This window comes from Pelodiscus sinensis, chromosome 23, assembly GCF_049634645.1.
Source record: "Pelodiscus sinensis isolate JC-2024 chromosome 23, ASM4963464v1, whole genome shotgun sequence".
Taxonomy (NCBI): domain Eukaryota; kingdom Metazoa; phylum Chordata; order Testudines; family Trionychidae; genus Pelodiscus; species Pelodiscus sinensis.
In genome coordinates, this window is record NC_134733.1 from 14,706,520 (window position 1) to 14,719,186 (window position 12,667).

The window sequence follows — 12,667 nt, forward strand, 5'->3', positions numbered from 1 at the left end:
AAAATGATAATCTCTACCTGTCATCATGGGATGCCTGCTGTTTGGTTAACCTTTTTTAAATTTTGACAAAACATTTCACTGAAATCTCAAATTTCTAAATATTGATGATAAAATGGAATTCAGAATAATTTCTGCATTTATTTTTTCCTGTTCAGTGTTCTTCTACAACATATAGTGATTTTAAAGCACCATCATTTGACTAAACACTAGGAGGAACAATTGTTATGGTATTTCTTTACCTTGACTATGTCCCCTTTAACTAATGCCTAAACTTAAGTAGTGTAGTTATTGATATGGCACATACATAACTAACCCTTTTTTTAAAAAAAGAGTGGGTTTAAAGAATTCTGTGTTTTGTGAACTACAGAGACAACCTGGGTGAGATAAGATCTTTTATTGGACCAACTGTGTTGGTTAGAGAGACTAACTGTCATGAACTCAGTTTAGAAACACATTTAATTCCTTTGAATAATTCAAAACCCGTAGTTTAGCAGCTGGCCCATTGTTGAAATGTAGTTGTTGATTTTTCCAGGGAAGTCCCATAACTCTCTCAGCAAGCCCCAGGGGTCCTCTATACGGGGTAGGGGCCCCCCCCCAAGCAGCTTTCCTCCCGTCTTCGGCCTTCCTGCCCCTCTGGCAGGACTGGCAGTACCGCTGCACAGCCGCAAATATCCCTGGCCAATAGAAGTGTTGGAGCAGCCTCAGCCAGGTGCTCCGGATCCCCCGGTGGCCCGCAACAGGGACGTCATGGGCCAAATACAGCAGCTTGAGGCGATACTTTTGGGGGACTACCAGCTGCCGCTGGACCCTCCCATGCCGTCACCTTCCTGGGGGGAAGCCATTCTCAGAACAGGAATCCCTGCTTCCACAGGAATCTCTCCTGGCCACCTCTCCCCAGGGGTTGAGCTGCACGGAAGCCAGCCTGGTCCCTCAGCCTCTCCGTGAACCATGATGTCCTGCTTACTCCTGGTTTTGGTGCATGGGCCTTGTGCTAACCTGTAACGCCGACAGGTGGAACCGAATTAGCTCCATGAGCCTCTATTGCATGAGCTAAAAGCCAGCTGGCTCGCAGCTCAGGCTGTAGAGAAACTCATTCTCTTCCTGTAAGTGGTCTTGGTGCCACTAAATGGGACAGCACACCACACCCAGCAGGTGTGCGGGTTTCACCTCCCCCCACCGGGGCAGTTCATCCTCAGAGGATTTCAGAGGGGAGGAAGAGGGACTCTTAATCAGCATCATTAACCACGTGATTTATGTTACTTCCAGGCCGACTAATAAACTCAATCCGGGTCACTTGCCCCAGTTACGAAGATTACCAGGAGTGGCTGTACTGCCTGAAAACAGCCCAGTTTCGAAATGCTGACTCTTCCATTTCGGGATCCGAAAGCCTCTCGGGATCAAAGCCACCTCACCTTGTGCAGGTAATTTATATTGCAGCACTGCTCGGCCATCTGTGCATGCCCCCAAGGACACCCAGCAGTTGTCTCTCTAGTCACAAGATGCTGCCCTGACGCACAAGCCTTTGCTTTGAGTCCCACACTGCAAGGCACGGATGTAAGTCTTTGATCACTCTAGATAATATTTAGGGCCCTATAAAAAGCAGGTGCCTGGCAGGAGATTATGAATCTGTTGTGCAATTTGAGTGATGCATTGGAACAGTGACAATAATGGTGGCTTACAAAAGTGACAGCCATTGCTTAATATGTAATGGAAGAGATGTCGGGGCTATGTGCTGCCGAGGCTCAAAATTCTGGGGCTCAGCCCTGGCACAAATTAAGCACCAGTGATCAGGGAAGCCAACAGCTGATCCAGCCTCTGGATAAGATGAGAAGGGGGCTGGCTTTACAGTCTCAAAATGGGCGGGGCCTCAGGAAGAAAGGGCAGGGTGGAGGCAAGCAGTCCAGACCGCGGCACACCTCCCTCCACAGCCGTAGAGCTGCCGCTCCAACGGTGATTTAAAGGGCCCAGGACTCTAGGCACCACGGGTGCTGCATAGGAATTTAGTGGCTCTGTAATATCACTGGGCCCAGGGATGATTGCTCCCTTTGCCCCTCACCCCCGCTGGCAGGAATGCTAGTGACACCCCTCCACGCCCAGCTTATTCCGTTTGCCTTGAGACTGTGTACAGGGGCTGGGAATTAGTGAAGGACCCTTCTCCCCATGTAACCCCCTGACCGTGCGCGTTTCCCAAAGCTGGAGAGTTAGTTCATCTCAGAGACATCCGCACTGATCAGCCGTAGGGCAGCAGCTGCCAGCAGATGTACAGGAAGGGGAGATGGGGCTTAAATGTCAAAGGTGTCTCATTAGGAAGTGCAGGCCTGGCGTGAAGGTACGTGAAGGAGTGGGGAGGTGAAGGGCTGGCCCTGGACTGTCTCAGGAGGTGGGTTACTGAGAGACACCAAGCAGCCCAGCATGGCAGTGAGCAAAATTGCTTCCCACCTCCAAAATTGCTTCCCAGCATCCAGTGTGCAGGGATGGGTCTCACCCAGTTCCTGAAGGGGGGGGAGGGCGCTGCACACACCACCATCGTCGCTGGCCTCTCTGTAGTGCCCTGGTCCGTAGCATGGATCTCTAAGCCGCTCACAGACACGTATCGACTCTCATGCGCTGAGTGGGCAGCTCTGCCCTCTCATACAGGCAATGTTTTTGCCATGGCTTCTCATTGGTAGATTCTGGCTCATCCATTCCCCACAGCCTACCCCTCCCGCCCCGGCGCCCCCCGAAGGCCTGGCACTGACCTGCCAGCCCAGAATCCCCTCACCGGGCCCAGAACAAGGCCAATTCCCATGTGCTATTTTTACCCATGTCCCATGTAGTTCCCGGGCAGCGGGAGAGGCTCGCTCACCTCTGATGGCCGGACGAACTCCTGGACGTCAAGAGGGAAAGTGACCACCTCAGCCCACCTCTCCCAGCACAGCGGCTCCCTCCCTGACCAGCAGTCATTTGTTCTGGTGCCGGAAGGCAGAGTGATTGACGACCCCCTGTCCCCAGGCTATGCCCAGCCTGTCCATGTAAGTGCATCTCCTGGGAACCTAGGGTACACACAGGGTCAGATGTGACCTGGGGGAGGCACAGGTGTGTTCAACAGTCAGGCCAGGAAAACAATGCACTGGCCTGAACTAGTCATTTAAATACAATGAACTGGATAGAATGTGGGTGGGTGGGTGGTGCTGGATTAATTTGGTTAAACGAGAGTTTAGAGCAGCAAGGGAATTACCCAAGGAGCTAATACACATTGTGGGGGATGGGAGTTTGTTTTGGATCAGAACCCCTGTTAATATTACAACAGATGGCTCTGTTAAATCCATACCAAAAAGCTGTGTTCAAAGAATGGTGAGACTACCCTGGGAAGGCACAGATAGGTTAGAGTGAAGAGTACCGCCCACCCTTAACTCTGCCCCTTTGCATGTAGGAACTAAACTCCATCCTTGAAATACAGTCCCCTGTTATGTCATTTTCACTGTGACACAAGCAGGCGTGTGCAGAATCCCATGGCATGTGCTGGGGGGGAGGAGGGGGGTAAGGCATGTGTGTCCGGACTCTCACTGTTCTGACAGCTGGCTCATAGCATTTGTTGTCTTGTTTCAGTGCTGGCCAAGCACGGGGGTTGCCAAACCAGAACTGAGGAGGAGTGGCAGCGCTCGGAAGTCCAAAGGCAAATGTGGCCCTCCCCAGCAGCTGCAGCCCAGCAGCCAGGACTCGGAAAGGGCCGCCTTTAGCTTTCCCGAAAGCCCCCATGGGGAGCTGCTGTCCCCCGTGTACAACGATCCCTATTCTGCACTGAGCTCCCAGCGGCACCCACTGCACCTGGACTTGAACAACGTAAGTGGGAGGTCTCGTCTCCCTGGGATGCAGATGACGTGGCCGAGGCTTTTCTGCTCCAACGCCCGCACGCTCGTGGTCGGGAGGGTAGAGGAACAGGTAGACCAACGGGGTCTGATCACCTGCCAACTGAGAATCCTAGGTCACTAGAACTGGAAGGGACCTCGAGAGATCATCAAGTCCAGTCCCCTGCCCTCACGGCAGGACCAAGCACCATCTAGATCATCCCTGATAGATGTCCATCCAGCCTGCTCTTAAATATCGCCAGTAATGGAGATTTCACAAGCCCCCGAGGCAATTTATTCAAGTGCTGAACCACCCTGACAGGAAGTTTTTCCTAATGTCCAACCTAAACCTCCCTTGCTGCAATTTAAGCCCATTGCTTCTTGTCCTGTCCTCAGAGGTTAAGGAGAATATTTTTTCTCCCTCCTTCCCGTAATACCCTTTAAGGCAGGGGTTGGGAATCTAAGGCCCGGGGGCTGGATATGGCCCCCACCTTGCCTGCATCCGGCCCCCAAGACTTGGGGCTCCTCCCCAGCAGTGGGCAGTGGCATTCCAGCCTCCTGCCATCCCTGCATGGGGCTGGAGTACACAAAATCTACTAGCTTGGCCCCCCACCAGGCTGTGGTGTGAGAGGGGGATGTGGGGAGTGTCTTTCTCCTTCTCAGTTGGGGGGGTCTCATTAGTGAGGGTTTGTTTGTGTTCAGCCCCCGACTGATTTTTCTGTGGGTCAGCGGTCCCCGACCCAAAAAAGGTTCCCCAACCCTGCTTTACGGTATTTGAGGTATTCAGATTGCTTGTCTTGCTCACAATCTACCTCACATCCAGAAGGACCGCCCCTTAAAGGGCAATGCACAGGAAGTTACTTCTACAAGAGCAGGTGTTTTGAGGGCAGGAATGAGAAACAGGATGGGCTGGTCTTCGCTTTACGCTTTACATGAGGCGTGGTCTAACGAACCCCTCACATGCTTCTGGCCTTGCGTCCAAAGGCCGTGTGTGAGTGTGCCACTTTGACTGGAGCGCTGCTGGTAAAGAAGGGGAGTTTACATGGTGAAGGGGGTTGATTGTGTTATTGCTGGACATGGCATCTCCTCTGCCTGAGCCTTTCCCAGATAAATCTGGTCTCTAGAAGGTCAGAGAGGCAGGCCCAGCTCTCAGCATAAGCAAAGCAATTGGCCACTGCTTTCCCTGCACTCTGTCACTCTGGCTGGTTCCAGCTCCTGCTATGGCAGCAGGACAAGAGGGGAAGGAAAGTGCCGATTCAACCTTGCAGCTTGGGGCTCTGTGCATTGTGATGCTGGACTTGGGAAGAGGCCAGTGGTGTATTCTGCAGTGGCTTAGTATGTGCGGGCATTTCTCTTGTCCTCCAGCCTTATTGGGGATAAGAGCCTACTACTGGTTCACAAGCAAAGAAGTGACCCTTTTAGTTCCAGTGGTTACCGCTAATGCTTGTGGTGCTGAGGTCAGTCCCTGTGATCCATTATTTAAGACCATGCTGCATTTGGAGTTAAAATGACAGGGGAATCCCCCCCCCCCACACACACACACTAGGGATATTAAAGTCTAGTAGACTATTTGACTATCCGATAAGCATTTGCTTATCAGATAGACTTTTGACTAGTCAGCTACTCGATTTCCTCCCCCTCTATGAGATAGAGGCTGGAAAAGGGGGGAGGGGTACTTCAAAGCGGTATGGATAAGCTGTGTGGTGGCTGCCCCGTTAAAACGCCACCTTCATGCGTTTCAAAGAGGCAGCAGTGGAGCCCGGGGTCCAGCTGATCCTGGGCTCTGCGTGGCATTTCCCCAGAACCCGGGGTCATTAGGGGAGGCCCCAGCTGACCCCGGGCACCATGGTAGCTGCCCCTTTGAAATGCCAGAGGCGGCGTTTTAAAGGGGCAGCCGCTGCACAGCTAATCTGTGGATTAGCTATGCTGCGGCTGCCCCTTTAAAATGCTGCCTCACCTAGCAGCATGCAGAATAGTGCGGAGCGGAGTCCCCCACTGACCCCAGGCTCCATGGCTTTGAAATGCACAAGAGCCCCCACTAGGGACTTTTGTGCATTTCAAAGCAGGCACCCAAGTGCAGCCTGGAGCCAGCGGACTTCCCCAGTGGGGGCTCTCATACATTTCAAAGGAGGAATGTGGAAGGGCCTATCCACTAGTCAATTAACCGCATTTTAACATCCTTACCCCAGGCACACAGACACACACCTGAATTAATCCCAATATATGCCACAAGCCCAGGACTTTAAGAGTTAAAAAAAGAGCCACATAAATTCGTGGAGGTTAGGTCCATCAATGGCTATTAGCTAGGATGGGCAGGGAGGGTGTCCCTAGCCTTTGTTGGTCAGAAGCTGGGAATGGGCGACACATCATGATTCCCTGTTCTGTTCACACCCTCTGGACACCTTTGGCCACTGTCGGCAGACAGGACACGGGGCTAGACGGACCTTTGGCCTGACCCAGTGCGGCCGTTCTTATGTTCCTATGGCCTGGTGTTGATTTTTTGACTCTTTCTTTCAGTTGAATCGATGGAGCTTGGGGGAAAGTCAGACTCCGACAGCTGCCAGCAATCTGGAAAAACCGGCCCCACCCTGCTCCCCCTTGTACGCCGACCCCTACACTCCGACCCCCACCGCTGGGCTCAGAGTTGCAGACGCTGACTTCCTGGAAGAGGTATGATGTCTGTGTGACCGTGGGGGTGCTCAGGGCAAAAGGAGTCGCATGCTTGGCTCTGCTGGCAGAGCTTTGGCAGCATGTGAGCATGGCAGAGCCATGCCGGGCACAGCGGGTCTTTTCTGCTGGGCAAGTGTTCCCCAGGCCTGGAATTCTGGCGCCCGCACTCTGCTGTGACCGGCGAAATGCTCTCCCTCTGGGATCCGGACTGAAGCGGTCGGGAGCTGGTTCCTGAGAGTTGCCAAGTGACTCAGTGATGAGCAAAAATGCACCTAGACTGGGATGGGGGTGGGTGGTGAGATCTGGTATCCCCAGACCAGAGTGATTCAGCTCCCGCGACTGCTTCAGCCAAACCCGAGTTTCAGGGGTGTTGTGCGGGGGCATGCAGGCGGATCAGTGAGTTGATGCCATTTCTGTGCCCTCTACTAGCAGCCGCTTCTTACTAGTAAAAGGTTGGCTCCCTTTCAGAACCCTGAGCTGCCCGTCAGTCCCGTCCCCCCACCCTGAGGTGGCACTGTCCCCCATTGCCCCAGCCTCGTGCCCTGCCAGGCTTCACTCTGGTCTTTGCGCAGGGGCATGGCTGAATGGCGTGAGGCTACTGCCCTTCCCTCATCTAGGGGATGCGGGTCAACTTGGTGTAATTTGAAGTTTAGACCCTGAACCTCACGCATTTTATTGATAATTGGGAGTAAGGGGGTAGTCGGGGAAGGCCCCTATCCAGGGACAGCAGGTACCAAACTGGGATTTGCTCTCTTCGCAGTTTGTAAAACGTCATGGTCAGACGGGCTCAGAACGGCAGCTGAACGGCTACGCAGAAATCCCAGGGGCCCGTCCCCCGCCACCCCAGAACTACTGCCAGCCAGTGCCCAGCAGTCGCAGGAGAGAGCCGCCCGCAGCACAAAGATGCGTCATCCCTGGCACCTCGAGTTGCTTCCCGCTGGCCCCTCCGGCCGACGTGCCCTACCCATCACACGTGAGTGCCAAGATGGGGAGCCCCTGATGGCGCCTCTGCATCGCTTCCCCTGCTGTCAGGTGTCTGTGCCCTAAGGGCCCTGGTTCTGATGATGCCAGGCAGACAAGGCTGGGTCTGCTTCTCCTGTCCCACTGCGGCTTACAGTCTGCAGGAGTAATGAGGGGCACGATTTCAGCCCAGTGTGCGGAGACGTGGAAGTGCAAGACTGGTTACTTTTATTAATGAGTCAGATCTCAAGGTCCCTATTTATGTCGTTCTTAGGCATTTATAACCCCTGATTACCACAGTGCCTTGCAAACCGTAATAGATTTATACTCATTGCACCCCCACGGGATAGGGAAGTATTGTCCTCATTTACAAAAGGGAAACTGAGGCATGGAGAAGCTAAATGACTTGGCTACAGTCACCCAGGAAATCTGTTCCAGAATAGGGACTTGAACCCAGGTCTAGCTAGCTTAGTGCCCTACCTCCACTCCCCTCTATATTTGTAAGCTTTCCTGGGATTATCAACCCCACAGAGCCCTGAGCACATCTCTTCACAGGTCCCCGTGCTGGGAGGGATGGTATCATTATCCTCAGTCTAATGATAGGGCACAGAGAGAGAGAGATCAGAAGTTCCATGTAGCCACTATTTTTAGCCAGTCATACTTGGCCCCTCTGAAAACCAGGCCCTAAAGGACTTGACCAAGGTTGCCCAGGGAGTCTGTTGCAGAGCTGGGAATTGAGTGCAGATTGCTGACTCCACAAAGCCAGCCTTTCATAGCATCCTGACTCCTGAAAGCTGTAGGAGGCTGAAGCTGCAGCTCCTTGCCCAGGGGATATCTATAGATCTAGGGAAGCCCATTTTCCCACCCTGGTGTGACATGTGCCCAAGCAGGGCCTCTCCAAGGGTATGTCTACACTACCCCGCTAGTTCGAACTAACGGGGTAATGTAGGCATACCGCACTTGCAAATGAAGCCCGGGATTTGAATTTCCCGGGCTTCATTTGCATAAGCGGGGAGCCGCCATTTTTAAAACCCCGCTGGTTCGAACCCCGTGCAGCACGGCTACACGGGGCTCAAACTAGGTAGTTCGGACTAGGCTGCCTATTCCGAACTACCGGTACACCTCGTTCCACAAACCAGCGGGGTTTTAAAAATGGCGGCTCCCCACTTATGCAAATGAAGCCCGGGAAATTCAAATCCCGGGCTTCATTTGCAAGTGCGGTATGCCTACATTACCCTCCTAGTTCGAACTAGGAGGGTAGTGTAGACATACCCCAATGGACTAATGAAGGATGTGAATGGGGTCTGGCTGGACCCACCCATTATGCCAAAAAGAGGGTGGTTACTATGCAGGGGTGTCAAGTATTTGAACCCTCAGAGATATGACATTGGAGGACTCAGCACTGGGAATAGCAGCTCTATAGCTTCCCACATCAATGCCTGGGAGCCAACAACCTCTGCAGGACCCTGGGCAAGATGGGAGGGGGGATCATAGCTTTGTGCTTCCAGAAGGGGCGTGAGCTAGGGTGGAAGGGACAGGGCTGGAGCGACCACCCCAATGGGGCCCCCCAGGCCTTAGATCCATGCGGAGCGGTGCTCTGGCAGTGATTTAAAGGGCTTGGGACTCTGGCTGCTTCCACGGTAGCAGAAGCAGGAAGCCCCAGACACCTTTGAATCACTGGGCCCTGGGGTAATTGCCCCCTTTGCCTCCCCCTCTGTTGGCAGACCTGGTGCCATGACGTCCAAAATGCTGAGACACCTCTCATGACACCTTCCTTTCCCGTAGGTCCCCTCCTTGAAGGAAGAGTGTCTGGGATCTTCGCTGCAGTCAGCAGGTGAGTCCCCCAGGAGGCAGCGAGAGCCACTGTCTGGCTCCAGTACAGCGCAGCAAACACCGGCATTAGATTGCTGCCTCTCTTCTAACATGGCCTTCGCAGTGCTTAGCCCAGCACAACTGTATCTCGGCTCCAGCTGTCACGCTGCTGTCACTTCCTAAATCTGCCAGCAGCCCCTGTGTCTTCTGCAACCCAGCCGGCGTGCTTGGTATCTCCTGTCTTCGGCCAAAATGACCCAGGGTCTGTCTTATCTGGCTGCCGCTGGGGCTCGCGTTTTACGCTGAGGCGCTTTTCCATTTAGATCATTTACATGCAATTGCCCCAGATTTGGTGGTGACCCTGCCTAACGTCTGCCCTCGTTCATCTTCTCGCTGGGGAATGACAGGGCTTTAACTAGATCCAGTGCTTCCCCGTGGACGAGTGTCCATGGGAGAGAGAAAAACAACCCGGCCTCAGGCATAGCTGGCCCACACTCCCTGTGGGAGCCTCAGTAGTGAGACCAAGGACTGTGGGAATGGAGCTCTCCCTAGGAGCTGGACCATGTGTGCCGGGGCAGGGAGCATGGGTCAAGCATAGTGTGCTGATCCATCTCTTGGATCTGCTCTCTGAGCGAGTGGATTACCAGACCTCTCACTGCTGCGCCTTTCCCCATAGTATATTTTTGGAAGTAACTAGACAGCATAGAAATCCTGTAGCAATCCATGTTCGTCTCTCTCTCCCCTCTGATCTGCAGACGGAAGCCCTGGCGTCTACCACCTGCCTGGGAATGGCCGCGTGCGGCACGACTCTGCCTATCACGACTACACAGAACTCCACAGCTGCCACAGCGACTTCAGTTACGACAACCTCTGGGATGCTGAGGGGAATGAGCCGGGCATCCAGCAGGCCGGGCCCAGCTCCTGCCAGCAGATTTATCACGTATGAGGGCAGGAAGCCAAAGCTGTGCTTATAAAAACTCCTGTGCCGGGCCCCACCCTGACCGCTCTGTTTTCAGCTGTGTCTTTGGGCTGTGAAGAGTCTAGGTGTGTCTAGGATGATCAGGGGGAATAATCCCTACAGCGATTGAGGCCTCCCTGTGCGTGCTGCGCCCTGGATCCGGCAGGTTTTCATCAGGTTGGACCTTTTCCACCAAATCTTAACGTGATGCCAACGAGCACGAACAAGACTCTACAAATCGCAATGAAAAATGAAGTGCCCCCTTAGCCCCGGATATTTCTACAGCATTAGCAGGTTCTTGGACACGTGGCTTTCTGAAGAAACCCGCTGTCCCGGCGGTGTAGGGAATTGGGCGTTGTGAATAGCCCTTGTTTTATGCAGTAGAAAAGCCTCCCTACTAATCCCACTGCCTTCGGCTAACAGGACGTCGTGTGTATGGAAGGAGCAGTAACTTAAAGGGGGTATAAATGGAGGAAGCCGGTCACTGGATAGGTTAGTTTGGGCGCGAAGTATTAAAGAGCTCTGCATTGGGAGACCTGATCACTTTCTTTTCCAGGGATCCCTCTTAGTTGGCAACATTGGAGGTAGCTTTAAGCCTGGAGCACTGTTAGTTAGCCAGCCCTGTCCCCACTGAGCATCAAGTCCGTGAAGACCTGTGAACATTCACCATCACTTCAAGTCAGCAGGTTGGGTAACAACTGCATTTGGCCTGTTAACTCGGAGCAAAAGTCAGAACTGGTGATGGAGATGAGCAGGCAGAAATCCTGACCTGATCCACAGGCTGCTCAGGTTAACAGAGGGGGGGTCATCTTCCCGGCCAGTGGCAGCCCAGACACTGTGGTGATGGGTGCCGGTGGAAGAATCTGCATAGCTTGGCCAGCACTGAGAAAGAGACTGAGAGGAAATGGGTTACCTGGGAAGTGCTCTAAAGGGCACGTGTTTTCAGAAGAGTTCTCCTGGATCCCTCCTTAGGAAACTTTTTTTTTTCTCTCCCCGTTCAGACCTCTGCAAGTTTACTGAACTCAATCAAAACTCGGTCTTTGTATATCTGGGCAGGAAACCATCACAAAGCAAAACTCCTGCCTGATCCTCCGAAGGCTCCAATAATCTCAGGAATCCTGGTATCCCGAGCGCCCCCCTGAGCGGCCCTAGGGGACGGCAGAACACTACCACACCACCACCATTCCGGAGGGGCCAGCATATGAGCTTTATCGTTTTCTAGCTGCTTCAGCCAGATCCTTCCTCACACACGGGGTCAGCTGCAAGCCAGCATCCTTTACCGGAGGCTCCAAATTCTAACCTGCATTCCCCACGCGGACTGTAGAACAAACTGTATTCAGGAAATCTCCTTCTTTCCCTAGAAGTGAAACAAGCCACTAGATTGTTGAACTTGAACTTGTTTAGAGGGTATTGAGCAAAGTTTACACATAAGTTTTGAGTGGAATATTTTTATTTAATGTGTAAATGCGGGTGAGTTAACAACCTATTTAATTTTGTAGCTACGGACTATATACAGTACTGTGAGACTATCCGCAGCCAACACATCTGTGCTGTGTGGGATGGTTGGGTCTTCTAGCTGTTTTTGTTTTGTTTCAGGTTTACTTTCACATTGGGCGGGTTTACGTATAATAACACTGAGAGGAGCTATTTATTATGAATAGATTTGCACTGGGGAATGTGAGAGGCACATAGTTTTCCGGGATAGCAGCTGGGCTCACTGGTTTCAGCGAACACAGCAACATTCAAAGACCTTGTTCAAGATTTAGATTTATATATATGGATAGCAGAGATTGCAATGTATTAAAATAATTTACTGTAAAGTATCGGTCAATTTCTGCAACACTGTACAGTTCTAATAATAATACACCTTTCTTCAGAATGGAGTATCTCTGTGTCCTCATCTAGTTTAACTGAGGGATTGGTGTTATTCTTTTATGTTATGTCCTTTCTTCCAGCACCTGAAGGACAAAATAATTTTCCCCCTCCCTGTAACTCTTTGAATCACTGGCTGGAGGAAGAATTTTGAGACTCCTGACAGCCTGGGCTGCTCAGTTTAAATCAGTCATGTGCAAATGTCTTATCTAGGAACAAATTCTCTAGTGTGGGTCTTCCGGAGATGGGACTTGTGCCAGAGAGGCTGGAACTCACAGAGTTCACAGACTTGGTTTTGCCCTGCTGTCTTTGGAATCTTTCGGCTGGAAAGCTGCTTTGCACATATCAGTCAAAGCATTCAAATCGCTCCACAGATTTTATTGACCAGCATCACTTTGCCAGTCTGCGAAGTTTATCAGCTATGCTGGCTGTTGTCCAGTAAAACAGGAAACTTGCACATGGCCAGCATGAGTTCAAGTAGATCGTAAGTGATACATAAGCCTTTCTCTCCATTTCTCAGTCTGTCAAACTAGTCTAGCATTCTGCAGCAGCTAATCTAGCATTCTGT

The 12,667-nt window shown here is 52.2% G+C and overlaps 1 protein-coding gene across 2 annotated transcripts in view; it reads left to right on the top strand.

The window, feature by feature from the left end:
- PLEKHN1 (pleckstrin homology domain containing N1) overlaps positions 1-12,106 on the top strand; it is a 53,336-nt gene extending 41,230 nt beyond the window's left edge. Inside the window, exons 10-16 of one of the 2 annotated variants that reach the window (XM_075906815.1) lie at positions 1,267-1,421; positions 2,817-3,011; positions 3,589-3,822; positions 6,345-6,497; positions 7,258-7,470; positions 9,243-9,291; positions 10,025-12,106. In XM_075906815.1, the coding sequence (XP_075762930.1) occupies positions 1,267-1,421; positions 2,817-3,011; positions 3,589-3,822; positions 6,345-6,497; positions 7,258-7,470; positions 9,243-9,291; positions 10,025-10,215 (1,190 nt within the window). In that variant the 3' untranslated portion in view covers positions 10,216-12,106. The remainder of the gene's footprint in view (positions 1-1,266; positions 1,422-2,816; positions 3,012-3,588; positions 3,823-6,344; positions 6,498-7,257; positions 7,471-9,242; positions 9,292-10,024) is intronic. The other variant, XM_075906816.1, reaches the window with a different exon arrangement.
- Positions 12,107-12,667: the final 561 nt, after the last annotated feature.